Genomic DNA, 27192 nt, shown 5'->3' with positions numbered 1-27192 from the left:
GTGACAAGAATTAATTTCAATTTTTCTCTTTTGATGACTCAGTCTTCTGATGTTTGTCGTGAATGTAAATATTTCTGGGAACCCATCTTGCACAAACATTGGACGTATTATTGTTAAAATATTTCCATGGGAAACGTTAAGTACTTTTTCAAGTTTCACAATCTTCAATTCTTGTTTTCTAAAATTTTTTCTTCAACGATGGCGACTGTTTCAAAACTGATTGCTTCAGAGGGCCGACCACACTTTGGATCATCCTCAACTGATTCCAGTCCTCTTTTGAACTCTGCCGACGATCTTGCAACGGTGGCATAACTGGGCGATACTTCCCCAAACACTCTAGTCATTCTTTCATGGATTACGTCATTATTATTTGGTCAAAAGGTTATAACTGAACGATGCTCCACTTTCTGGGTATTCAATCTTCTTCCACTTACCAATATAATAAATTAAATTTTAGAAACTGCATAAGACATTAACATGCAACTTTTTTAATGTTATTTCATAAAGCGTTGTTATCAAATAACATTTTCTATAATTTATTAATACATTTTATATACCCAGTTCTCAGAACGTTTTGACCACCCCTCTAGCTTTCTTTGAGAGGACGAAAGTGAAACATTTTTGTTAAATAGAACCTCGCCTTACTCATCAGGAACCTTGCGGTGTTTTCTCTTTGTCCACACCGCCCCCCATCCGATAGCAGAATTACTGAGAGGAACTGATACACAGTATTTTATATATCTTTCTAGGTAAAAAGATAACGTGTGTTGCTGCAAACTTTACCTTTCTCTAACATTTTTAGAAGATACAAAGGAGATGCAGTACTGTACTTGAGCACTATAGGATAAGTGATACTGATTATTACAGAAGAGAACCTAACAGAAAAACTACTCGGCTCGAAATTGGGTAAGACCCTGGGTGCTTATAATATTGCCTGGTCATATTAAAGGAGGTTGTAAAGAAGCTGCGGGAAACATTTTGGTTTAACAAAGTAAGCAACACAAAGCGTTTTAGCGAGGGAGGAACACAAAATATAAAATAGTTTTGGGATATTGGCTATAAACACAAAATAAACACACAAAATGAACATAAATAAACAGGAAAATTTAAGCCCAAAATAATATTCGGAAAATTCAAAATTAGGAGGTACAGACCGGATATCTGCAGGTCAGCTTTTGTTGAGAGGAGAGAAAGATAAACACGTATCTGCTGCACCGCATTCTTTCTCTTTTTCCATCTATCCATCTCGTACAGCATATCAGCTCTGAGGTCGCCTCCGTTTCTCTCTCTCTCTCTCTCTCTCTCTCCTCATTGGCTGACAGCTGCATTTTTTTAATGCCACCTGTAATTCTCCTCAATCACTCAGCCATACGAAGCGTGTCTTTACGGCGAGAGACCGCTGTTTGGCATCCCACGTGTTCTCTCTTCATTTTCGCGCTGAGCAGGCTTACATTCTATCAATGGGTCGTGTGCGGCAGTTCCGAGCAGTCTGCGGCATCAACGAACTGGCGGGAGGAAATTCGCTGTGGAGGGCACTGATTGCCGAATTTCTGGGGACAGCTATCCTCGTTCTGGTCGGATGCGGGTCATGCATAGGCGGGTGGTCGAAAGATTACAGTCCCACCATGGTGCAGATTGCCCTTGCATTTGGAATCACGGTAGCCACCGTTGTGCAGGGCATAGGTCATGTCAGCGGAGGTCACATCAATCCAGCCGTCACTTGCGGCATGCTGGTCACCGGCAGGTGTTCCTTCATCCGGGCATTCTTCTATATCTGTAGCCAGTGCATCGGAGCTATCGCTGGTTCTGCTGTTCTGAAGGCCTTGACCCCGGTGGATCAACACGGAAACTTGGGAATGACTATTGTCCATAAGAACCTCAGCAGTTATCAAGGATGCGGAATTGAGTTCCTCATCACTTTCGTTTTGGTCTTCACCGTCTTCGCTGTTTGTGACAGCCAACGAATTGATGTGTCAGGTTCTGCGCCACTCGCCATTGGACTTTCAGTAACCACATGCCACCTGTTTGCTGTAAGTAACCTTTGCAACGTACTTTTATACATATATGATGTAAACAAGTCCAAATTTTGGACTCCTTTACGAGGATGGCTACAGTTTGATTGGTCTAGAAATATGATTACTTTGGTTTCTAGTTAGAACTCTGATCAACAAGCCTGTCGATTTTTAGTCAATTAAAATTCTTAATTTATAAAATTAGTGTTCTCAAATCGATAGCATCAAACGCCAATGTAATATTAGAGCAAATGATGGCAATGTTATCTGTTATTTAACATTTTGGTTGGAAGTGGTAGATCAAACATACTGAGTCTACCTCTCCAATTAGGTCAGAACAATGTTCCTGTTGATAAGTTTACTTAGTCCTGTATGATTGTGTAATGTCACACCAATTTTTGTGTTATTTATTTTTTTTTTATTCATTTAACCCAAAATTTCAGATCTCTCCATAAAATTCAAGACCTCGTCTTCTATTCCCATCTGTTAAAAAGCAAATGTCAAAAGCCCTATTGCTGAAAAAGAAGGTTTTCGAAGTGTATTAGATAGATTCGACGTCAAAAACTGAATTACTGTAAGAAATTGTTGGTCTTTAGTACAGTAGCCTGCATGAAAAATTTAATTTTTTGGAGAAAAATTTAGAAAAAGCCATGAAAATTCAAATTTTTCATTGGAATGAAATCAGTATAGAAAAAACGTATCTGAATTTTTTGTTATGTTTAAATTCGTAGATTTTTTCGAATACAGTTTAAAATTGATATCCGTATACGCAGAAAAATTATTGAGTTGGAAATAATCAACGGTTTCCCAATGACCACTGAGGAATCATTTCTTCGTTTCTGTCTGGATTGGACTGGATTACTTACCACTCACTGAGATTACGAAGTGAAATGTAATTCAAGAAATCATGAAAGCTTATTAAAACTTATAAAATTGCGGAAGCTTACTGAAACGTATGATATAGTGGAAGCTTGTTGACTTCAATCAGAAATTAAAATATATACCTTAAAAATTATAAATATATCTTAAAACTTATGAAATACTGGTTGATACACCTGTTCATACACTGCTCCACAAAATTAACAGAACAAAAATTTTAACTGAATATTTTACTGGGAACAATGTAGCCAAAGACACCGTTCACAATAAAACAGGAGTCTCATTTTAGCCTAAAAACAGATTCTACACGTTATTTCATCTAGAGACAACGAGGAATGCAGTACCATCCCTTCAACATCAGAGAAATGGACACTTACAGTGGAGGCGGTGTTCTCGTGTGGAGCGAAATAATAATCAACGGCCGCACTCCTCTTCATGTTTTTGATTGGGGTACCGTAACTGCGCAGAGGTACCGAGAACAGATCGTCCAACCCCATAGGGTTCGACGACCTAAAAAGTCTCATATGTGCGAGTTTTTTGTGCGGTTGGCCCAGATTTTCTTTTCATGCATGACAACGCCACTACACATAGAGCTCAAGTGGTGGAGGAATATCTTGAAACTGAATATATCCTGCCGTGGCCAGCACGATCCTCATAGTCAATCTGATCGAACATGTGTGAGACACCCTTGGGCGTCGCATTGCACGCCGACAGCGAACTCCTCGGTCACTTGGTGAGCTAAGGTCAGCGCTGTTAGAAGGATGGGATTTGTTGCCACAGGATCTTATAGACACCCTTATATCGAGCATGGTTCACTCTCTCAGGTGGTTTAGCCGTTGGAGGGGATCATACGCCATGTTTATGTCATGTGACCATATTTTGAGCATCTTGTATCGACTTCTGTAATTTGACCTTTTTGGTAATTCTTATACAACCCCTATAAATGTCCCTTATACTTGTCCGACGTTTCTTGCTACGTCCTCGTTTCATCGTTATTCTACGGTACACCACCATACCAAATTTTTTTCCGCTTCATCTGCGCGAGTTACATCGTGTTTTTTGCGTGTTCTGTTAATTTTGTGCAGCAGTGTAGAAAATTTGTTGAAATATATGTGATGATGTGCATTAACTTTTAAACAGGCTACTGCTGGAAGCAAAACTGATTTATGCAAGGAAGTATAACGTGGGGACTCTGATGGCGTCTATCGAGAAACTGAGTTCCATTACAGTAATTATCTGCGTTAACGAATAGGGAAAAGCTAATGGAAAATGCTGTATCAGGCCACTTTTCACAATAAATGCGCACATGATGACCGACATACCGCAAACAGTTAATTAACAGCTGCCCTTACATCAGTTGGATCTGACACACTTAAAAAGCTCTTTCCCGGATATTGCATGCTGCGGACCCTCAAGTAGTGTCGTGTCATAACCCTGCGTTATGCAAAAGTAGTCAGCAGCTTGGGTTAGTACAGATTGTATAGATTGCTCTTCTCAGCGCACGAGTACTTGGCAAATGTAAACCCCAATGTCTGCTGGACCGTGCCTCCCTCTGACTTAACGTGATGCAATGTTAAACAAGCACAATATAATATTATTAAAAGCAATTGGCAGGAGGCGTCAGTTGAACTTGAACATTCTTTGCACCTTTGTTTAATCCAGGTAATGTCTATTGAGATAGAATTAAAAGGATACTTCATTGGCACCTTCAAATGGTAACGTCATGGTTCAAATCCTGTCGATGACTGGGAAGGGTTCTTAAAGACCTTTATATTTGGGCTCTAGCCTGTAACCAAGGAGTGGCAAGTCTTGGGATCGTGCAGATATTATAGAACAGTTATAAAATAAATATATCTTACTACGTTTTCATCTTGAAATATTCCGAGCTTTGTTCCACAAACCAGCCTTGAAAACACATACACGCATATGCGGTGGAAAAAACCAGAAACTTGTAGGGGTGATAAAAAAAAAGTATCGAGCCTTAATCTGTGAAAACTAAGATATTGTACTTACAGAGGTGGGTTTAATCCTTTTCAAAGGCTTTTTCAGCATGTACACCTATTCCACCCTTCTCCAGTAGCCGGATGGTGAAAGTACCTCACAAATTCAATTTGCAGAATTTCCAGGCGGCTTTACCGTTGTATTTTGTTTAATGGTTTCCACATCATCAATATTTTGACTTTCGAGGTTTTTTTAAGTTTAAGGAACAAAATAAAGTCAAAAGGAAACATCCTATGAGTATGGAGGTTTCACTTGCAGGCGCATTTTTTTAGGCTAAAATGGCTAGACAATGTGCCATAAGAAACGCCTACCTCTTCAGCTATTTCACGAATAGTCATTATTCTGTCATTATACGCTTCAGCTACTGATCATTGCTTGAAGGGCATCCAGAAAGCAGGCTGATTCAACAGACATTACAAGGGTATCACTCAAAAATTCGTGCACTGTTCCTTTCCAAATGCTAGTTGCATCAGCTGATTCTTCCTCATTTTCACGCAATATTTAAAGCACACTAGTGCCGTTCAATGAAATTAAATTTGTCGAAGGTATATAGAAGATGAAAATATAAATGAGAAATATGTCTTGTCCTCTCTCTCTCTCTTTATTTATGTACACAATCATGAGAATTAGTTTCTGCATTGCTCTAAGAAAGACATATCACGAGTCTCTTAAGATGTCGTGTAGGGTTTTTGATTAGATAAGCTGAAACGGCAAAGTCGAAGACTGTGTGTCATCTGAATGGAAAGAAACAGAAAAGGAGACGTAAGAGGGTTGTGATATCTCTAAGAAGTCATTCGTATTTCCTTGGTTCCTTTCCCATTTGGAAATGAGAACGGAATAAGCCATATAGATGCAAGGAACTTGCAAGAATTAGTTCAAATGAAAAATGAACGAAAGGAAACTGACTCAAGTTTACAATCCACAAACATGGTATAACTAAGATTTACATATTCACCGTGCTTATACCTTCGCATTCTCCATTTACGAAATAAGATGACGTCACAGTCGAACAATTCAGAAAGCTGACGCAGCAAAAATTCGCCCTACGACACCAACAACAGTTTCTGTGAGTGTGGACAGCTCTTTTTCTTATATTTCTCTTATATTCGTAGACGTCTTTATCCATGATTTTTAAGTGATGGTTTTAGCAGAATTTCTTTTTATTTTTATTATTATTTTATATTAATAACTGAACAAAGAAGACGTGGGCGTCGTACCTTATAAAAAAATAGACATTACTCTATTACAATTGAACTCATTATTACAACTAACGTGTCAAGAGTAATTACATATTCCCTTCAACAGAGAAGTTATTCATTTGCCGTAATCTGATAATAATTATATTTTCTCTGCATTGCATTAAACTGCAAATCTGACAAGAGGATAATGTAATTATTATTCAATTAACAATTGTAATAAATAATTTAATTCTATTAACATCCGGTATATTATCCTTTGTTATTTCTGTTTCATCAAATTTCTAACTAAAAGTTAATTTATTTTATTATTTTTTTTAAATATAAGTTAGATTTTAAAGTTTGTAATTACTTCAAATTTTATTTTTTATTAAAAATGATTTTAAAAAAGCTTCAGCTTGTTGAATATGAAGAATATGAAGAAATTCACTGATGAAAATAATAAATAAAAGAGTTTCAAGAAGTGAGTCTTAAGGTACTCCCCCTCGGAGAAATTTCTCAATAAGACTGATTTGCTTTTACAGAAAATGGACACGCGGTAATGTAATCTTTAAGAAGGTTAATTTTTCAAGCCATTATTGTTGCGTTTTTTTGAGGAGCAGATTATAATTTATGCAATCGAAAGCTTTAGATAAGTCTAGGAACAGTGCTATTGCACTGTGGCCATTTTCAAGACTATCAGTGATCTTGGAACAAAAGTCAACAATTGCCAGATCAGTGGATCTTTTTTGAATGGTAGGCATACTGCTATTGATAGATAACCTGATTTAGCTTCAAGTAATACGAGTCTGCCACGAAGAATTTTTTCAAAGAGTTTTGCAAAAACTAAGATGAGAGCTATTGGACGGAAGCTGTTGACAGAGTTGCATTGGGCTCCCTTTGGAACAGGGATAATAACTGCTTTTTAAACTGAAGAAATTTTACCAGATTGAAAGGGGCAATTAAAGTGCTGTACCAGAATTGAGATAGGAATCTTTTTCAGCGAAGAAACAAAGATTTCATCAAAGCTAGGGGCCCCTTTTAATTTTTATTTGACGTCCTTCTAAAATCTCCAGATCAGAGAGTGGAGCCAGGAAAATAAGTTTCTCATTGAATGTTTGGCAGTTTCTCGTGGGTGTCTCTGGTGTTACCTTCACCATGAATAAGCTTATTCACACTTGAGACGAAGTGGTTACTAAATGATGAAGCTTTTTCATGGTCATCTGAAATGAGTGCGTCATTCTCAATCACATCTCTAATGAAGTTATTAGATTTCAGTTTCCGTCCAGGTAACAGCTTATTCAAAACTGCCCATTTTTCCTTGCTTGTTTATGATGCCTGCAAGCTGGGAACTATAAAATTTTCTCTTCTCTGACCGAATGCGGTTAGTGACTTTGTTCCTTTGCATTGTATATTTGTTTTTATCTCCTCGTTTCGTATTGCTCTGGCAAATCCTGTAACTTCATCCCTTCTTTAGCATGTTACGAATTTTGTCTGGGGTGAACGGCAAAATACAACTGCAATGAAGCCGCTGATTGCAGTTGGTGATCTTTGGCTTATGGGCCGCCGCTCTCTCATGAAAACAGAGGCTGTGGCGCTCCGAACGTAATGTGTCTATACAGACCTCAGCCTCTGTTGATGCCTTAATGTCCTGGGTGATGCTTTGAAGGAATGTCCGACAAGATTTTTGTACTATCCATCCGAGTACCCCTGGTCACGGTAGTGAGCGTTGCGATCTTTGGGCTTGCTGGTACTGCCACACTTCTATTTCATGATGACATGAAACACGATAACATGGGCAAGCCAGCAATGCGACATCCAACAATAATATCTCCCTCAAAACCAGTCGTTGTTGTTGTTAGATTTGTTGGGGCATCAGCAACTTGGGCTATAATGCACTCGAAATCATTCAGCTCGGCTTTACGTACTATGATACGAACAACTGACTTGTGTAGCTCATGCACCTTCCTTATACAGGTCTGAATCCCTTGTTTAGCTGGAAAGTCCAATGAACTAGGACTTTTTTAGTGGGTAGTTAATGCATTATTTGTGACACTAAAAAATTAAACTATTATATTAGGGTCACCCGGTAATTCCTTACATATACCCATATATGTATTATGCCTGTAAATTGCGCGGGTTCTCTGGTCGATTTGCCTGCTTTGCTAGACGAAAAACCCCACTTTTCTGGGCGGGGGGGGGGGAACCTTGCTATCTACGCCTGAGACCGACTAACTCAGCCACGGAGTGAAAAAAAAGCTCATAAAATTTTCTCGCATCATCGACAGGATTCGAACCCTGACATTTATTTGTGACACTATAAATTCTGTGCCAATGCCAGATTGTTCAACGGTCCCCACATGATCTTCAGCATATTGAATCAGCTGTGACCCTTCGGACCCCCGCGCGGTGGCACACCTGGCGGTATGATAGCTTCACCGTTGTCTATTATTCGAGTACTACATATTACTCCAATTCCGATGTATATTCGAGAGAGAGAGAGAGAGAGTGTGTGTGTGTGTGTGTGTGTGTGTGTGTGTGTGTGTGTGTGTGTGTGTGTGTGTGTGAGGAGTAGCTGGTAAAGAACGCTCGTAGGGACTACTCGTGAGAATAGGTAACCCTGATTTTTGCTTACCCAGTATAGCTAGCTAGATTCGATTTTATAAAATTCATATCACAGATTATCCCTAGTGGGTAGAACAGTTGGCAGAATCGCTGTCCTCCCCACACGAGCTGAAAAAACCTGAGTTCGAATCCTGTCAATGAGGCGAGGATCTTTTTCGCAACGTGGCTGAGTTAGTCGGTCTTAGGCGAGAGCAGCATAGTTTTTTACTCCGGAAACTCGGGTTTTTCGTCCAATAACAAGTCAACCACAGAAAGACGCAATTTACAGACATATTTTACAGGCGCAATATGGCTTAAGTTGCCTGATGCGCCTATAACAATTGCTGAAACTCTCTGTGGTGTAGTGAATTAAGGGACTGATGTTGTTGTCTTAATTCATTAAAATCTGTAATACTTTCTTCCTGCACATGCATCTGGAGATATGAGGAAACTGAGATTATTTTAAAGCTTTTGTTTGTCCAAAGCATGACACGGGAGAATATTCTTTAATGCACTAAAACCCAAGTCATGACAGTGTCGTAAATTGTTGCTACGGGAAGTGGCTGTCGCTAAATCGCTTCTAGTTTACAACAGCAAGGGAGTGAGAAAGCATCAACAGCAGGAAAAGAGGCGTTTATCTTATGGAGTTTTGTTCGCATGCATGATTGTTGTAAGTCGGCTATTTATAATTGGGAGTGACTCTTCAATTCGGCATGTATTAGTAGTGACAAATGAAGAAAGGAAGAAAGCTTGTACAACACAATAAAAAAAATAATAATAAAAATAAAAAAGTTTCCCAGATCACTTGTCCATCCTCTAATAACTTTCCTAATTTTTCCATACATTTATTCAAGCTTCCCACTTCCACAACCAGATGAAAGTTTGTTCCAATAACTGAAAGCAATTTCCCACACATCTATCCTGCAACCATCCTTCCTCAATTTGAATTTATGCCCCCTCAAGTGCTGATAGAATCCTTCCTCTGAGCAAGAAGGATTCTATCAGCATTCAGCTTACTCAACATTCGAAACTTGAAACACCTCAATTAGATATACTTGCAAGTAGCCTAGTCCAGTAGCGTAGATACCCTTTTTCGGGCCCGGAGGCGAAGAACATGTTCGGACCCCTACTTAATTAATGAAAATTGTAAAAAGAGGAGACAGCCAAAGACGCCGGGCCCCTAAAGGGCAAGGAGACAATTGCCTTGCCTGCCTACATGGTAGCTTCGTCACTGGCCTAGTCTCCAGACGCTGCAATTTGCAGAACTGAGGCCTTTCTTGATAAAAGCACCCTCTTGTTCCATAACATAACTAATCTCATTGTTCTTTGCACCCATTTCAACAGATCGCATCCTTCCTAAAATGAAGCTGTACCTCCCTCCTTTAACTCCCACTGCAGTTAAAGGAGGGAGGTACAGCTTCATTAATGATCTCGGTTGAATCTACCAACTGAGACCAGCTATTCATTACATATAATTAATTTTTTAACAGCTAACTAGACAATCCATCGAAAATCTTACAACAGACTCTCATTGGTCCGACTGATCCAATGGTAGTATATCCCTGGGTAGATAAGCTGTTCTGGTTTAGTGCCAAGGAACTGAGATCACGAGTGATCTGTAATTGCTCTGTAAATTTGTGTTCTAAGTCTGATTTATTTTCTTGTGGGGTGAAAGATCTAAAGCAAACCCAACACCTTCCTAAGACTTAGTCAGTCGTACTTGAAAAGACATCGATAATTCTTTGCACCATCGATAGGATTCGAACTGTGACCTTCCCTGAAGGATGACAAATAGCATAGCTAAAGAGGCACTCATAGGAATATGAGGATTAAAATCTCCAATAGACAACCCACTGTGATATATGCTGGATGCTGAAAAAGTTTCTTGACTCTTATATAATCATATAATCACATAACGTGAAAATATTTATGATAAAAAAAATTGCATTATGGATGCAGGAAAATTATATAGGGAGGAAAAGTGGACACTCCTTACTCTAGTAAGTGTTCGAAGTGACTACACCCATCTCCAAAAGTGAAATTTGTTCTTTTACATTTCCAATGTCACCTATTATAAATTAGGATAATATAACAATCCAACCAAAATTTTATCCTGTTGAGACGAGTTATAAAAAATTGCAAAGCCCAAAACTGGCAGTTGCAAACTTAAGACCCCTTACTTTCATTTTACTTGGAATGGATTTAGAAATATCCTAAATAACCCAAAGGGCTTCTAATCAGTACTTTGAGTTACCGATATCAGTTGCAGCTTCGAGCTCTCGGAACATCAACCCTTGGGTCCTCTACACAGGAGACAGAAGCGATAAACACACGACGCTGGGACACACTCCCAGCAGACGGCAAACAAAGTTAAACACGCTCACTTCTCTGAAGAGAGTTTTATCAGGTGAAAAGAGGGGATGTGGAATCATATCTTACGAACTTTGATCTCAGTGAAACACCTATAATATTTACTGTAGACTTCTGAGGACCCGATGTGGCGCAATAAAAAGCTATAAGGCGGATTCTTTCTTATAATTTTTTTGTTCCGTTAAACTATATATAAAACCCCTTGCGGACGGAAAAGGTCCGGGTTCGGATCCTGTCAATGACGTAATAAACTCTTTTTTTTTTTCTACTCCGTGACTGGGCTAGTTGGCCTCAGGCGTGGACTGCAAGGTCTTCCCCACGAAACTCAGGGATTTTCGTCCAGCAAAACAGGCAAATGGACTAGAGTACATAAGCAATTTATGGACATAACACTGTACACGTGGGCGAATACAAAGTAGTTCTCTTGGGTAACCCTAATATGAAATATTATTATTATTATATACACTGAGTTGGGTTTACATTAGCAAGATCCTCTGTGTGAAATGAACTGATCTGTGAAGCTGGTGAAGACTCAAAGTCGGGAACGGCTGATATAAGATTGTGGTTCGCACACGTGGTAATCAGTTTTGAGTGCGAAAAATAATGGGTTGGCATAGAGATCTTTCCGACTTCGAACGGGGAATGGTTGTGGGGTTAAGACGTGTGGGTGCCAGTATCTCGACAACAGCCAACACGGTTAAATACTCCCATTCTGTGATGTCACGAGTCTACCATGACTGGCTTAACAAAATTATGATATTAGGGTCCCCTGTAAATAGTAGTAGTGGCATGTGTAGTAGTAGTAGTGGCATGTGATGCAAGAAAGCAAATGATTACATCTACCCATATATCTATTTTGTCTGTAAATTGCGTGTGTTCTCTGGTCAATTTGCCTGTTTGCTGGACGAAAAAAACCGTTTGTGGGGGAAAATAACGTTGATATCTACGCCTGAGACCAACTAACTCAGCCACGGAGTGAAAAAAGCCCATTAAAGTTCCTCACGTCATCGACGGGATTCGAACTCGGGCCTTTTCCACCCAGTGTGGGGAGGACGGTGACGATACCACTGTGCTACCGCGCAGACCATTACTGTCTTAACAGCGGTCGAACAACTAGCCAAAGGTCACAGGGACAGCCACGTGAGGTCGACACCAACGGTGAATGTCCTGTGTCTCGTCTCGTGTCGCGGCAGCGACTCAGCACAATAGCCCAGCTAACTACCCAGGACAACATTGGAACAGAAAGACCAATATCCAACTGAAATATGCGTGGGACATTAGTTTGTATTAGTTCTTATAAGCTATGGCAACTGCCATAGCTTATACGAACATGGTACCTCTGACAGCCATCACAGGTACCATGCTCACTGCGAGACACAAAAAACTGCGCCTTGCATGGGCACGTCAGCAACAACACTGGACCACTGACATGTGGATATCTGTCAGTAGTCTAATGAATCCCCTTTCCAACTCTATCGTGCTGATGGGCATATCTGCATTGGAGGAAAGGAACACCTGAATTCAACGTTGGTGTTCGGCAGGATGGAGGCGGTGGTATTATAGTAAGTGTATTGATGTCTAACGACGCTAGGGGGTTCCCCCATCTCCGCCCGTGGTATTATAGTTTGGAGACTGTTTTGATGATATGCCTTGGGTACTCTGATCACCGTTAATCAATGGCTCGAAGAAAACGCATACATTTCTATCGTTGCCGACCAAGTATGACAGCGTATCTAGACAACTCCTGCATCTATCAACATGACTACGCGTCATGAATTCCCCAAAGTTCGCAGATTGCTAACTGGCTTCAGAAACATGACAATGAATTTTCCGTCCTCCCATGGCAGCGGCCTCGTGGGCGGCACAGTTGGTAGAAACGCCATCTTCCCCACATCGGGTGTGAAAAGGCCTGAGTTCGAGTCCTGTCGACGACGTGAGGAATTTTTATGGGCCTTTTCCGCAACATGGCTGAGTTAGTCGGTCTCAGGCGAGAATAGCATGTCACTGATGCTCCTAAAACCCTATAACAACAACAACAACAACAACAACCCATGGCAGCCAAACTCAATGATCTCAACCCAATTGGGCATGTTTGGGACCTACTGGAAAAGGCCATTCGATGCTACGACCATACACTTAACAATGTGCGAGCATTGCTGAACACATTGTGCAATGCATGGGCAGCACTGCCACAGGACAGCCTGCAACATCTTGTGCAGTCCATGCAATACGTGTACGGGATGTATTGTGGCCAAAAGGAGGCCCCAGGGGATATTACGTAGATGTTGCTAATGCAAAACCAACTCAGTGTATATAATAAGGCAAATGTCTTATATTGTTGTTGTTTCATACCAAATCAAACCGCAATAAAATAAGGCATTTACCTTACATTTTGTTGTCTCAAGGTATAAAGCGTGTTTTATTTCAATATTTGAGATTAAATGTACTGAAGTAAATATTAATCTATAAAAGTCTATCAAATCTCTTGTTCTGGAAGATTGGGGGCGTAAAATATAAGATATTTTTGAGGGTGCGCAAAGTTTGAGAATCTTTGCCCTAATTACAGTTTACGATTGGATCACTGTTCATTGAGCGAAATATTTTTAATACTTTCTGCTTTATACAGGGCTAGTTGAGCATTATGTTTCTGGAACAATGCGAACTAATTTACAGCAGTATTTTCGGCTGTTATCTCTTTACAATCATGCATGCTTTACTGCGCATTTCCCACAAAGTTCGCCCATCTTATCAAGTGCAAATTCGGGGGGATCGCTGTACCAGAACAAAGAGACAACGACGTAAGCGAAATTTATGGCTACTAAAAGGGTGCCAAGCAAGTGAGATAGCGTTATCTGCATTCTTTAGGGCAAGCGGTTCACGCAATTTTGGATCTGTTCCGAGTTGAAAATGGCTTCGCCAAAGTTGGGTTAATGAGATGACAGACAGACGGACAAGCGTTACTTGATCCTTAGAACGCTGAGGACAGTAATTATAGCAATGAACTCGCACAAATTAGAACAGGATCGAGAATAGTAGTCACAAATGAATGACACGATTAAATAAACAACGTGACGTCATATGTCACGTGGGTGCGTAAGAGCGTGTTATTCGTTCTGGAGATTTCTGTTCATTTCAGCGTGTTTGGGTGCCCTGACGTTTACTGAGGTCACCGTTTAAGTTTCGAATTATCAGAAAAAAAGAAATAAATTTATAAAAAGCCTTTTTTTTTTATCAATCGTACGAAGTTTTAAGAATTGTTTAGAAGGAAGTGATCAGAAAATGAAAAGACAAACAGTCACAGAAGAGAAGAGTATCGAAGAGTCAGGGGACGCAACGGTTGGTTTTTATTCACAACATGACTGAGTTAGTTGGTCTCAGAAAAAGGTTGCGTGGTTTTCTACAGGAAACTCTGATTTTCGTCCAGTAAACAGCAAACCGACTGAGCGATACGCGCAATTACAAATATCCCGATGCCTCATGCCTTAATTGTTTTGGAGTTTAACACACGCCTAAGTTTTCTCTTTATGCTATACTACAGATAACGGTCCATTATGTTTCCATTACATTAAAATGCGTCGAATTTATTTCTCTTTTAATGCACTCACTGGCCAAAAAATTAGAAACCTTTTTCAATTGGCGACAACAGCTAATTAAACGTAGCTTAATTAGCGTAGGTATGCAAATGTAAGTTGTCACACGATAATCACAAGTTCCTGGTATCAGATAAATAATGTACTTTCCTCAAAAAAAAAAAAAAAAAAAAGGAAATCACTGGTGTGTCGAAAGTAACTATTTCAAAAGTATACAATGCGTGGAAGACGAAAGGAAAATGCAGCTGTAAAAGGAAGAAATGCAGCAAAAGTCGGTATTCCAAGGAGATCGCAGAATTTAAAGCGAATTGTGCATAGGTTCAGTGTGTATCAAATAACTGAAAAATTCAATTTAGGCCAAGAAAGGCCCATTTCCAACCGAACTATGCGGCAGGAGTTGAAGAATTCGGGATTTGGGAGTCATGTACCTATACGTAAGCCACTTCTTTTTGTAAAAAATCAAAAGATTCGACTGGAGTGATGACGTCCACGCCACGATGGTTAGTGGAAAAAGATTATTTGACCTGACCAGTCTCGAGTTAGACTTTTTTTTTTTTTTTGCACAAATAGTAGCGTTAAATGTGTGGTGCGAACTTCATGAATACGCTATACCCTTCGGCATATTTACTTTCAAAAATCACTTCTGACAAAGCGTTTTTGCATGCGCCGTCCCTTCACGCTCATACAGATCACAATTTCGTCTGCTATTCCCACGCAATTCAGTTCGTCTGCTACAGCTGCTTCACGTGGTGTTGTTCATTGACATTTTGTTCTTTATGTAGGCAGCTGGGTTCAGTTAACGATAACTATTATCCAACTTGTTTTTTCCTGTGGTAAATGACACAGCTGTGTCCTCGTGCTCGGTAATTTCTGACTTTTGAATCACTCCCATGACAGGATCACGTTGTCTTAAATACAATTGAACGATGCAGTATGTAAGGTTAAGGGGAATGTAATAAGGCTGGCCAAGTGGATTTCCTTTGGACAAGCATTTCCTTATTAAGTCCGGTTAAGCTTGGCAATATTCTGACCAGCGCTATCTGTCGAGCAGATTGGGTTAATTTTCTAGCATTTCCGGCGGTAATTTATGAACTCAGAGAGTATTCTCAATTTTCAGATTGAAACTTTCATTTAGAAATGCTAACGTTTTCGAGGGGTGTGCTTTGATTTTCTGGACGATGTTAGTTTAATATTAATGACAATTTAAATATAAACATTTATTACATTGTTTATTTTAAAAATTTTTGTAAATAAAATACCTGAAAAATTTACTTACTGTACCACTGCGTATTCCTAAATGTCTTGACATATGTCAAACATCTCTAGTGGTACCAAAGTCAGAATTGAAGTCCATCAAGTTGTCGATGATAAATTAACACTCGCAATTTCCGGTCCGTGTATTCCGCATGATCCTGTACATTAGTCAACCATACGGCGAAAATTTCGGTTGGAAGACGGTGGATATAATCACTGTCTTCCAACGCTGAGTGGAAAAGGCCTAAGGTCGAATTCATCTCGTCAATAATGGCAGGAATTTTTTTGTTTTTAATGTTTTTTCACAATTTGGCTAAGTTAGTTGGTCTCGGGCGAGAGGTACACCTTCGTCGGTAGCACAATTGGTATAATCACCATCCTCTCCACACCGGGTGAAAAAGATCTGAGTTCGAGTCCCGTCAATGACGCGTAATTAATGGGTAATTTTCACAACGTGGCTGAGTAAATCGGTCTCAGCAGAGGGTAGCATAGTTTTTCCTCCGGAAACTCGGGTTTTTTCAACCAGAAAAACAGCACAACACGCAATTTATAGACTTATTGTACAGGGCACAATATGACCTAAGTTTCTGATACCCTACAAAACCTACAAAAATGATACTCTAAAACCCTACAAAAACCAACCAATCATCAAGAGGCGCAGGCCCATAAAACTTTCTAACGTCACTGACGGGATTCGAACGAACTCGGGAGTTTCCCACCCACTGTTGGGAGGACGACTATCTACCAACTATGCTACCCACGAGGGCTTTCAGGTCATGAAAGGGAGACTGATGAGTGGTATGTGGATCCGATTTTGACTAATTAGCTGAGACAATTCATGTATTTTCATCACCCAGGAGACTTCGGTGTGTTTCATCTGATCTGTCCATTGAATTTTGTATGACGATTCCTCATCCTCTTCCAACATGGTAAGAAATTTAGTGAAAAGTCAAGAAAGTGGAGACTCGTTAAGACATCACCATACTATGGGTTATATCACTTAATATTGACAAAAACAGCACATGCACTAGCTAAAACCTTTTGCTTTTGGTGTTTCTAGTGCAGCGAGGTTTTCAGCAATGACAGTATGCTACTGCAACAGGATCTATAAAAGTTACACAGATTGATTGAGAAGTGGCAACTAAAGTTTAATATTGACAAATGCAAAGTCCCAGAACAACGTACCAACTGTGTGGTACTGCACTCAGGCAATTGGAGAATGAAAAAGACCTGGAGTAATTGTGCAGTCAGATATAAAGTTCTCTGAGCAGTGCGGACATGCTGCCAGGACAGCTCATGGGTTGTGTCAATGATGTACAGGAATTTTGCTAGCAGGGATAAGGAGGTGATTATCCCTTTGTATAAGATTTGCCTGTTTTGCTGAACAAAAAAACCCGTTTCTGGAGAAAAAAAAAATTTTTTGCTATCTACGCCTGAGACCGACTAATTCAGCAATTGAGTGAAAAAAGTCCATTAAAGTTCCTCGCGTCATCAATCGACGGGATTCGAACCAGGACCTTTTCCACCGAGTGTGAGGCGGACGGCGACGATACCACTGTGCTACCCACGCAGACCCTTTACACAATCATTCAAAAGTGCAACCTAAACTGCAGCCATTATCATCACTGCCATCACTGCAGGACGGAAATCTCCTCAACAATTCATTACTGAGGGGAAATGGACCATAATCGCCACGCTGGTCCAGTGCAGGTTGGCAGATCGACCGTATTTAGCAGTCAGGGGCTTGAACTCCGGTCAACTCAAAGAGCGTGTGCTACTGCATTCCCACTCATGACCACTCGGCTACGAAGGCGTTCCTATGGCTTCAAATTTCTTTATCAACTTGTATTACCGCTTCACCACGTTACTTGAATATGGACTATGAAGGAGATTATGCACGCGTCGATATTATTATAACACAGCTTCAGCATCTATCAGTGGTTCACTAAATCACCACGCGTCGCACCCTTGTCAGTATCATCGTAGATAAATTGCTGCTTTGCTCTTGGCGACCATTAACTCCACAATTCGACTCAAACCTTGGAAGTTATTTTATAATCACCCTGTACATAAAATGAAGCAATGCAGCGAATTATGATAAAATGATAACCAAGCGTGTCTTTTTAACAGCAAGAATTTAACACGACATTCAAAGTAAAGAACCTCGGTTGCCGTTTATTACTCCCTTCAATTTTTTGTCAAAAGAATCAAAAAAGTGGAAAATAAAGTTGTAAGTGAAATTTGATTCTAAGAAATCACACTAAAGCATGAAACTCGGCCACCAACCGGTTAAAATCTTAAGATCTACAGCCTGCTCCAATACTTTCGACATTACATCATAATGAAATGGCGAAATTGTTCAGCTTGGAGATAAAAGTGATTATTCATTTACATCATTTCGTAATCAAATATTAATTTAATTCTGTTTAATATTATACATTCGAAGAACTTTGAATGATATATGATATGTCGTTGTAGCTGCAAAATTCGAGGGTAAGATCGTGGACAAACATATATTCAAGAACGGCTTTGAATAATGTTTAATAGAGTTATTTATTTCTGTTCAATATAAACTCCATTCCTTTTGAAGACCTTTCGAATGATATATGATAGGTTATTGTAGATGAACTACAAAGACATATCATATATCACTCAAAGGTCATGACGAGGATAAATCGTGGACAAACATATATTCAAGAATGGTTTTGGAATAAATTACCGGAATGATTAGTAATGCATGTTTGTAGCTCTGAACAGACGGTCCTAATGAGAACTCAGCAATATGACTGATTTTATCCCCAGATAAAATACGAAGCAGACAATAACAATAACCTATGATACTCCAATTAACATTATAAAGCAACAATAACAATAACACTCCAATTAACATTATAAAGCAAGAAGTACACTGTAGACTTTACACTAACTGCCCAAAAAATTAGAAACCTTTATTAAATATAATAATAATAAAATTCTTTATTCATAGAAATCTAGGACACGATTCCCGCTAAAGAGGATATCTATCAGAACCACATTTTGTCCGAATTACAGCCTGTACAGGTCGTGGCATGAATCCCACTAGGCATCTGAGGACATCTAGCTCCAGGTTTGACCATTCTTCCATCGGGATATTTGTCAGCTGCTGTATTATGGTCGGCAGAGAAATGTGAAGCCGAACTGCCCTTTCAATATATCTCAGACATCCTCGATTGAACTCAGATATGGAGAATTATGCGAGAAATATTTCGGATGTTCCTAGAACCATTCAGATACAGTTTTTGTGTGGTGGATAGTTGCGTTGTCGTCTTGAATCCATCGCGATCCGTGTAAATATTAAGCACATCAGGATGAAGATGGCCCGATACGACAGAAAGATATTCACTGGAGGTAATAGTATCTTCTAACGGTTTGAGTGGACCTGGTCCGTACTAAAAGAACATAATAATACCATAATACCACCTCCAACCGCTTGGACGGCGGACAAGAGTTAGTCTGAATGCATGGCTTCGTTAGGTTCATGCTACACTTTCACCCTAATATTCGTGCAAATAAAGTGTAAATCGAGACTCGTCAAGCCATATGATCTGTTCCAGTCCAATCTTGCTGTTGGCGGGACCACTCCAGTCGAAGCTTTCGTGTTTTTACAGAAAGAAGTGGCTTTCGTACGACTACCAAATCCCAGATCTTTCTTTCGGTTGTAAATGGATCTTTCTTTTCCTAAATTGAATTTTTCAGTCAATTTACTGCAAAGTAGATCTATTTTGATGCACAATTTGCTTTAAATTCCTGGGGTCTCGTTCTTGAAAAACCGAATTTCTACGGAATTTTATCCTTTGAGTGAGAGCTGCATTCTCATTTTGTCTTCCACTCACGGTATACTTTTGAGATGGTTGCTTTCAACACGCCAGTGATTTCGTGTTTTCTCAATTGTAGCTCCCGCTAAACGTGCTCCAACAATAACACCTTTCTGAAAATCGCCTGTCTTCTCGATGATTGGATCGACTAAGTCCAACGCAAGCGTACAGCATCTACCTGATAACAAGGAACTTGTGTCATACCATGTGACAACTTAAATGCATACCGTACGTTTAATTGCAAATAATTTTACTGTGACATGTTGACACTTGTAAAAGCTACCAAGGTGGAACGTACACCCCCTCTCCAGACAAAATTAATGGATGCGCCTTTGCCACTACTGTATACACTTTTTTATTCATAATTAAATAGTGATTATTTATTTATATAAATTTATTTATATAAAATATCCCTCTTTAGATACAATACACTGGCTCCAGTATGAATACTGCTCGTTCGTTTGGACCAGCTGTAATTACAGGCATCTGGACCAATCATTGGGTGAGTATTGAGTGGATAAAAATCAGATGCTTTGGAAATATGCAACTTCTGTAATAAATTATGATATTTAACTAATGCATTAATTTTTTATTTTTGTTTTCCCTTTCTTACCCTCCACAGGTATATTGGGTAGGTCCAATTCTTGGAGGTGTTATTGCGGGGCTACTTTATGAGCATGTGTTTGCAGCTCCTCCTCCTGATCCAGACGACATAGAAAAGGCCAGACTTCAGACTTTACTTCGGTACAGAGAAAAAGAAATCATTGCCGACAGAACGACAACTATCTGACACTCCAAAAGGGTTACAGTTAGAAATCACAAAAACAGTTCCAAATGAAAATATAATTTCGTTAAGCTGAAAATAATCTTGTGATACTACATGAAATTTGTGCGTATGCATTTCTTAATGTTTAGGCATGAAATCTTTAAAAACACTGACGTACGCAATCAGTGAAAAATCGACCGAGCAGGGGCCTTTACCCCGCTACTCAATTGAAACAAGACTAGACGAATGCTATTGTTGGATTATATTTTACATTATTCATTATATTCCATTTAAAATGTTTTATGGCCTGGCGGATTGAACCTTTAGAATCCAATTATGTTAATATACACTATCCTACCAAAAGTCACAGGTACTTGTAGTTATAAAAAAAATTAAAAAAAAAAAAAAGGATTTTTGAAAAAAAAAAAACATCTTGTTAACCGATCTTTGGCTAAAGTGAGTGCATCGATGCGTCGCGAACTTTCTATTAATTTCTAGTAGAAAGACAGTGGGGGGGGGGGGGGGGGAAGGTTAGGCGCATCAGCAACTTAGGCCATACTGCACCGTATATATTATGTCGTACATTTTGTGTGTTCTGTGGTCGATTACCGTTCGTTAGACGAAAAACGGAAATTTCGGGGAGACAAAACCATGCTAACATCACCTGAGACCGACTAACTAAGCCACGTTGTAAAAAAAGCCCATAAATTCCTCGTGTTATTGACAGGATTCGAACTAGTCTTTTCCACCCGATGTAGGGTGGGTGGTGCTTATACCAACTATGCTATTCACGTGGACAAAAAGACAGTGGTATTGTGCGCTGCAAGAAACACCCTTAGACCATGACACTTCTCCTCGTTCCAACTTCAAAACTGTCATATTAAGGCTACCCATGAACTAACTTATGGCGCCTCCGTGGCCAAGAGCAGTAGTGCATAGCACACGCTTCTTGATTAGACTGGGGTACGAACCCGTGACCACCAAATACGGAGGATGCGGAAATGTCAGGGAATGACCACCGCATTCCCCGGAGCAATATGGTCTTAGTTGCTAATGCTCCTAAAAAAAACGAAATAACAATAACAATGAACTAACTTATATGCCCATGTGTACACTGAGTGGACAGAAATTATGGGATACCTAACTAGTAACCGGTAAGCCCACCTTTCGCACGGATAAGGGCAGTCACACGGCGAGGCACTGAGTCAACTAGTTCACAAAAACGTTCCGCAGGTATTTCCATCCACGCTTGCCGCACCGCTGTCCATAATTCTGTCGCATTCCTGGGTGGAGGATCCAAAGCTCGAACGGACCTTTCCACAGCATCCCTAAGATGCTCCACGGGGTTCATGTCCAATGAACGGGACGACCATTCCACGGTGGTAAAATCTGTAGAATGCTCTTCGAACCATGTTCTAGTCACCAAGGCTCTGTAGGAAGGGGCATTGTGCTGCTGAAAGAGTCCATTGCCCTGTGGGGGCACGATGACCATGAAGGGCAGATGGTCTGCAAGGATGAATATGTAACCTGAACCGTTTAGAGATGCGTCGACATACCAGAGGTCCCAACGTGTGCCAGTTGAACACACCCTAGACCATTACCGACCACCCACCTGCCTAGACAGTTCCTTGTTGACATGACGGGTGCACAGCTTCGTGCTGTTTCCGTCAGATACGCACCCTCCCGTCCGCTCGAAATAACTGGAAACGGAACTCATCGGACCAGAGGACCTGTCTCCAATCATCCAAGGTCAAGTGCCGATGTTCTTTCGCCCAGTTGAAGCGTAGAGTCTTGTGTCGTGGTGGTAGCAATGGGACTCTGGTGGGTCGGCAGCTCCCATAACCCAAATGATTGCCTGATGGTCTTGGTGGAGACGTTTCTGGCACCTCCCTCGTTGAAGTCGGTCATTTGTGCCACTGTCGCTCGCTCTCCGGTTGGCTGAAACAATGCAAGACAGACGGCCACGTTCGTCCACCACCTTTCTCAGCCCACAGCGCTGTCCACGATGAGATGTTATTCCGGAAATGGCGTATTCCCTTTTGCCATCCCCTCCCATCAATGTCTTCGGGTAAGAGATTTTGAAAAAGTGGCAATAGCACGCACAGGTATCTTCCCCTACGACCATCCCCCCCATTCTGAAACCTTATCTCTTTCCATGTACTTATCAATTTTAAATGTATTTTGAGCATCACTGATCACCTTTATAGGTCAAAAAATTTGCATATTTCGTAGTTACACAAGTTCCTGCAGAGGAATATCCCATAACATTTAGTAGGATAGTTTATATACCTGTAAATTTAATATAAAGGTGGCTGTAATTAAGTTCTTTCTCCAGGGATACTGATTCCTAACTTGGCATGGTTTTGTATACCTACGCCACCGAAGAAATATAAGACCCAGTTCAGAGATATTTAACTTCGAAAATGCGAAGAAATTATACATACTTTTGTTCAATTCCATCAGGTTTCGAACCATATTTATGGTTAATTAAGATTAATCTGAAAAACCAAACAACTGAGGCTGCAACCTACAATACAACTCGAAAACATCAAACATTACCTTCAAATTTTCAACTGTCAAATATCTCTTAAAACACATATATGAAATTTCGTAAACCAAATATTACAGTAAATTTGGTCAATACCGAAAATACATTTTTAATTATTCATAGCATCGAATATCAGAATTAATGAACTGCTACCAAATGCTCATAATATTTTCCAATTCGAACGATTTTCATCAGCAAACGCTATTTAAAAACATTTTGAATATTAGCCGGATTGAAGATAAGAACCTTTTTTAAATAATTAATTAATACTACCTAAACATAACTATTATTATTTAGGCTACGTGTATACCAAGAACTTATTTAACTACACTTACTTAGGTATAATAAACTTCAATTGTACCATTTTTTAAAATATTTTTTAACATACGGGCATTTTTAACATTCACTGCCAGTCATCTGCTTTTGCAATATGAATAGTTGTCTTAGCCTCCATGTTAGACTATTCTCTATGGTATGCTCTCTATACAATTTAAAATTTTTGTATATACATTCTATATGAATATTTTAAATTGGACTTAAAATAAACTACAAGGGCGTTCGGTTTCTTTTAATTATATGCATATTTTAACAAGAATTTATTTATAAACACATAGCTTCCGGCATCAGACGAGAGCAATGCTTCATGACAGCGCCACCTTCTGTTAACTTTGTGTAAATTAATTGAGAAATTCCTTTAGTGTTCTGTTTTTTTTTTTAATGGTTCAATCCGTATGCAAATATATATATATATATATATATATATATATATTTATATTCAAAATTATTGAATAAATATACTTCTTGGTCAAAGAGTTATTGATCCCGTTCACCTGTTTCTCTGTAGCATATGATAAGTAGGAAAAAAAGCACGAACTTGGGGGTTCACATCTGGTAAGTATGGGCTTGGCACACCCAGGGTCCTAAGCTGGATATCATCATTCTTCTCTTCTTGGTGATTCCCTTCTACTTCTGACTCTCTCTCTCTCTCTCTCTCTCTCTCTCTCTCTCTCTCTCTCTCTCTCTCTCTCTCGGGATAATTAAATTTTTTTTGGCTGGTGCAACATGTCTTAGGCTTCCTTGCACCATATGGCTAATAATAATTAAAATTTTAATTCACGTGATGTTTACTCAGCCAATGTATTGAATTTTTTGTACGCTTACACTGAGTAGTCACATTACTATCGATAGTGAGTAAATCTCCCTTGAATCTCTCAGAGCAACCTGGATTCTCGTAGTACAGACACAACGAAGTGTCGAAAGCAGGCCACAGGGATGCTGGGCATCAAGAAACTCTCCATACCATTACAGCCGACCACCTGCCTGCATTGTTACCATTTAGCAAGATGGGGCTATGGACTCATGCCGTCTTCGTCATATTGCGGCCTTCCTATTAGGGAGAAACAGCAAGAACTGGGATTTGTCAGACCTCGCAACCTTCTTTTCCTATTCTTCATCCAGTATCGATGTTCGTGAACACACTGCAACTGCTTTCTTGTTTTTTTCTCTCAGAGGAACAGCACCCGATTTTCGATCCCCAGCTCTATACAAGTCTAGTTAAACTCCGTCGGTCTCTGTCAGTAATGAACTGTTTGCAACCATAGGATCGCCATTGTCTGGATGTTATTTGGTTATTGGAATCTCGATATTCTCGAGACACTGTTGCACGTGAAAACCTCATGATTTCCGTATCCGAGACTCATGCCCTTGCGACCCGCGCTACAAGGCCACATTCAACTTCACTCAAGTCTTGCCCATTCTCTCAATGAGTTACAACAGCATCACTAGATATCAGCAGACTTGCTTTATCGCATGGTGCTGTCAGTGAAATCGCTTTTCGTTTCATGAAAAGGATGGGTGTACCTAATAAAGTGACCATTCAGTGTACTCTAAATCTTGTTACTTCTATAAACATTAAATATACCTGTTCATTTTTAGGGATGTGATGGATTTAATTACACGCAGAATTTCTAACTCTATAATTTTGTATTGAAATCGGGTTCTTGACGTAATTATCCCGTAGGATATTGAAATATAGCAGCATAATTTTGATCTGTCTCAGATATATTTTTTTTAAGTATCCATATATTGAGTACTTGACAACTCATAATATCTCGGTTTAGAAAAGACGCTGACAGCTCTTATGCAAGCTGCCAAGTTTTAATTAAATTGGAAGATTATATTGAATATGACTCATCTTACTATGAAATATTTACTTCTCCAGAAGGGATTATATAAACTTTTCAGATCAGGTTTCTTCTAATACGCATGTTCTTGGGAGTTAACCTCACTGGAGGGGTTGAGGTAATAGCTGAGAATAATGAAAGTATTCCTCAATACGCCTGTTAGATTCCATATTGTTTTAATTGACGATAACTGTAAAATTTATGCAGTTTAAAAGGCTTTTTAGTTCTTGACATTGACCTTGAAGATTCACATCAATTCTGTACAGTCACATGATTCTGTGATCGAGATATTTCTTGATGAATAAATATGTTACAAAATCATCCATTTCGTTGCATGTAACTTTATAATTGTACTAATAGCAAATAAATTTTAAATATTTCATTTTATGAGTTTTATCTACATATATTTTATACACTATTATATATTCTATTATCATTTCTGTATCAGATAAAATGATGAAGAATGAGGAATCTAACCTTGGAACTGAGGCTTACAATTGTTCAGTAAGTTTTCATTCAATCCAATTTGGTATGTCGGACATGTCGCATCTGGTCTCTGCAGGGACAGAAACTGTTAACATCTGCAATAAAAAGCGTACTAAAGACAAAATTATTGTGGCTTTAACTTGAATTACCATTTTATGAGCTATAAATTGATAAATTCCAACATCCATCATTCTTATCTTCATTTTTATTAGATTTATTTGAATTTAATGCTATTAAACTTAACTCCAAAAGTGCTTAGCATGTAGTTAGAAGTAAGTAACTATACAAGTATTATGCCTATCATTTTGAGGAATTTTTACGTCGGTTCATGTGCCAACACAGTAAACAAGTTAGTTAAAAAGTAATTGCTTTTACCTTTTGAAATGTTAAATCTGTTTAACAGATTTAACATTTAAGTACTCCATATTACCTTTGTCAACAAAAGTAATATGAGTGCTTAAACTGCAATTATTATTATTAGACATATAGTGCGAGGAAGCCTGAGGCTTATGCTGCACCAGCCAAAAAAAAATTCCGGAGAGAGAGAGAGAATAGAAAGGAATCACCAAGAAAGAGAAGAATGATGATATCCAGCTCAGGACCCTGGATGTGCCAAGCCCATACTCACCAGATGTGAGCCCCTGGGGGAATATAGGGTATATATCAATATATGGCATGCAAAAAAAAAATAATAAATAAATAACAATAATAAGAAGAAAGAAAAAAAAGGAAAGAAATTATTGCCAGATTTCTATTGATCCGATTTTAATGAAATTTTGTATAGATCGACAAATAAAGCCATATAAAATTTCATGAAAATTCGTCCACTTAGAGTAGATTTACTACATGCGGATCGACGAATAAGGTAAAGACAATAGGCGCTCCACGCATGTATGCTAATTTTCTTAAAAATCACATATGATTTGACAAAATCATTCTTCTGTTTCCTTCAGTTGATAATTTGAAACTTCTTAATTGATGTCACATGGTTTTTCATCTCTCTCCCCTCCTGTTTTATCTCGCAAACAGGTAAACCGGCTACAGTCCCTAACACCTCATAGATGCGGCTAATTTCACTGCCCCTTGTATCATCTCAGTGAGTTTGATTGCACGTTGGCTAAAACAACAGCATATTTCTCAGAAACGCCATGTGAAGCAGACGGAAAGACTGATTAGCATCTTATTGACCTCTCTTGACTACCGGAATCAACCACCACGAGTTCAGTACATAAATCACCTGTAACGTTTCACCTGCTCAGTATCTCACGTACAGTAGAGCATTACACCAGACACTATGTTTTGTCAAGGATCATTGTGATGTTAAAATATCGACAGCAGGGATGATAGACAAAGCAGGGTCACGCATACGTTTTCATTCGACAGTGACGCGGGGTCATTGTGTCAGATGTTCCACGCTGACTGTCACGATTATTAGAAGAACCACCTGCTGTTAACGGAAAGAGATATAGG

General features: G+C 39.3%; 1 protein-coding gene across 2 annotated transcripts; it reads left to right on the top strand.

The window, feature by feature from the left end:
• The first annotated feature begins 1378 nt into the window (after positions 1 to 1378).
• On the top strand, positions 1379 to 27192 carry LOC150078727 (aquaporin AQPAe.a-like). Of its 2 annotated transcripts, XM_090383693.1 has the most exons (4): positions 1379 to 2030; positions 20161 to 20241; positions 20362 to 20541; positions 26752 to 27192. In XM_090383693.1, the coding sequence occupies exons 1-3, from the start codon at positions 1461 to 1463 to the stop codon at positions 20527 to 20529; spliced, it is 819 nt and encodes a 272-aa protein (XP_090239819.1). In that variant the 5' UTR covers positions 1379 to 1460; the 3' UTR covers positions 20530 to 20541; positions 26752 to 27192. The 2 variants fall into 2 exon arrangements, with proteins under 2 accessions (XP_090239819.1, XP_090239818.1); XM_090383692.1 differs by lacking the exon at positions 26752 to 27192 and having other exon boundaries at positions 20362 to 20914.

Source organism: Mastigoproctus giganteus, chromosome 10 (genome assembly GCF_048544385.1).
Source record: "Mastigoproctus giganteus isolate SK-2022 chromosome 10, ASM4854438v1, whole genome shotgun sequence".
Taxonomy (NCBI): Eukaryota; Metazoa; Arthropoda; class Arachnida; order Uropygi; family Thelyphonidae; genus Mastigoproctus; species Mastigoproctus giganteus.
Note: the sequence above shows the minus strand (reverse complement) of the source record. Positions and strands in the feature narration are given on the sequence as shown.

Bases quoted from the DNA above. Each gene is read 5' to 3' on its own strand.
- LOC150078727 (XM_090383693.1), top strand. From the start codon at position 1,461: ATGGGTCGTGTGCGGCAGTTCCGAGCAGTCTGCGGCATCAACGAACTG. The intron at 2,031-20,160 runs GTAAGTAACCTT...ATCCCTCTTTAG, and splicing joins CCACATGCCACCTGTTTGCT to ATACAATACACTGGCTCCAG. The intron at 20,242-20,361 runs GTGAGTATTGAG...TACCCTCCACAG, and splicing joins GCATCTGGACCAATCATTGG to GTATATTGGGTAGGTCCAAT.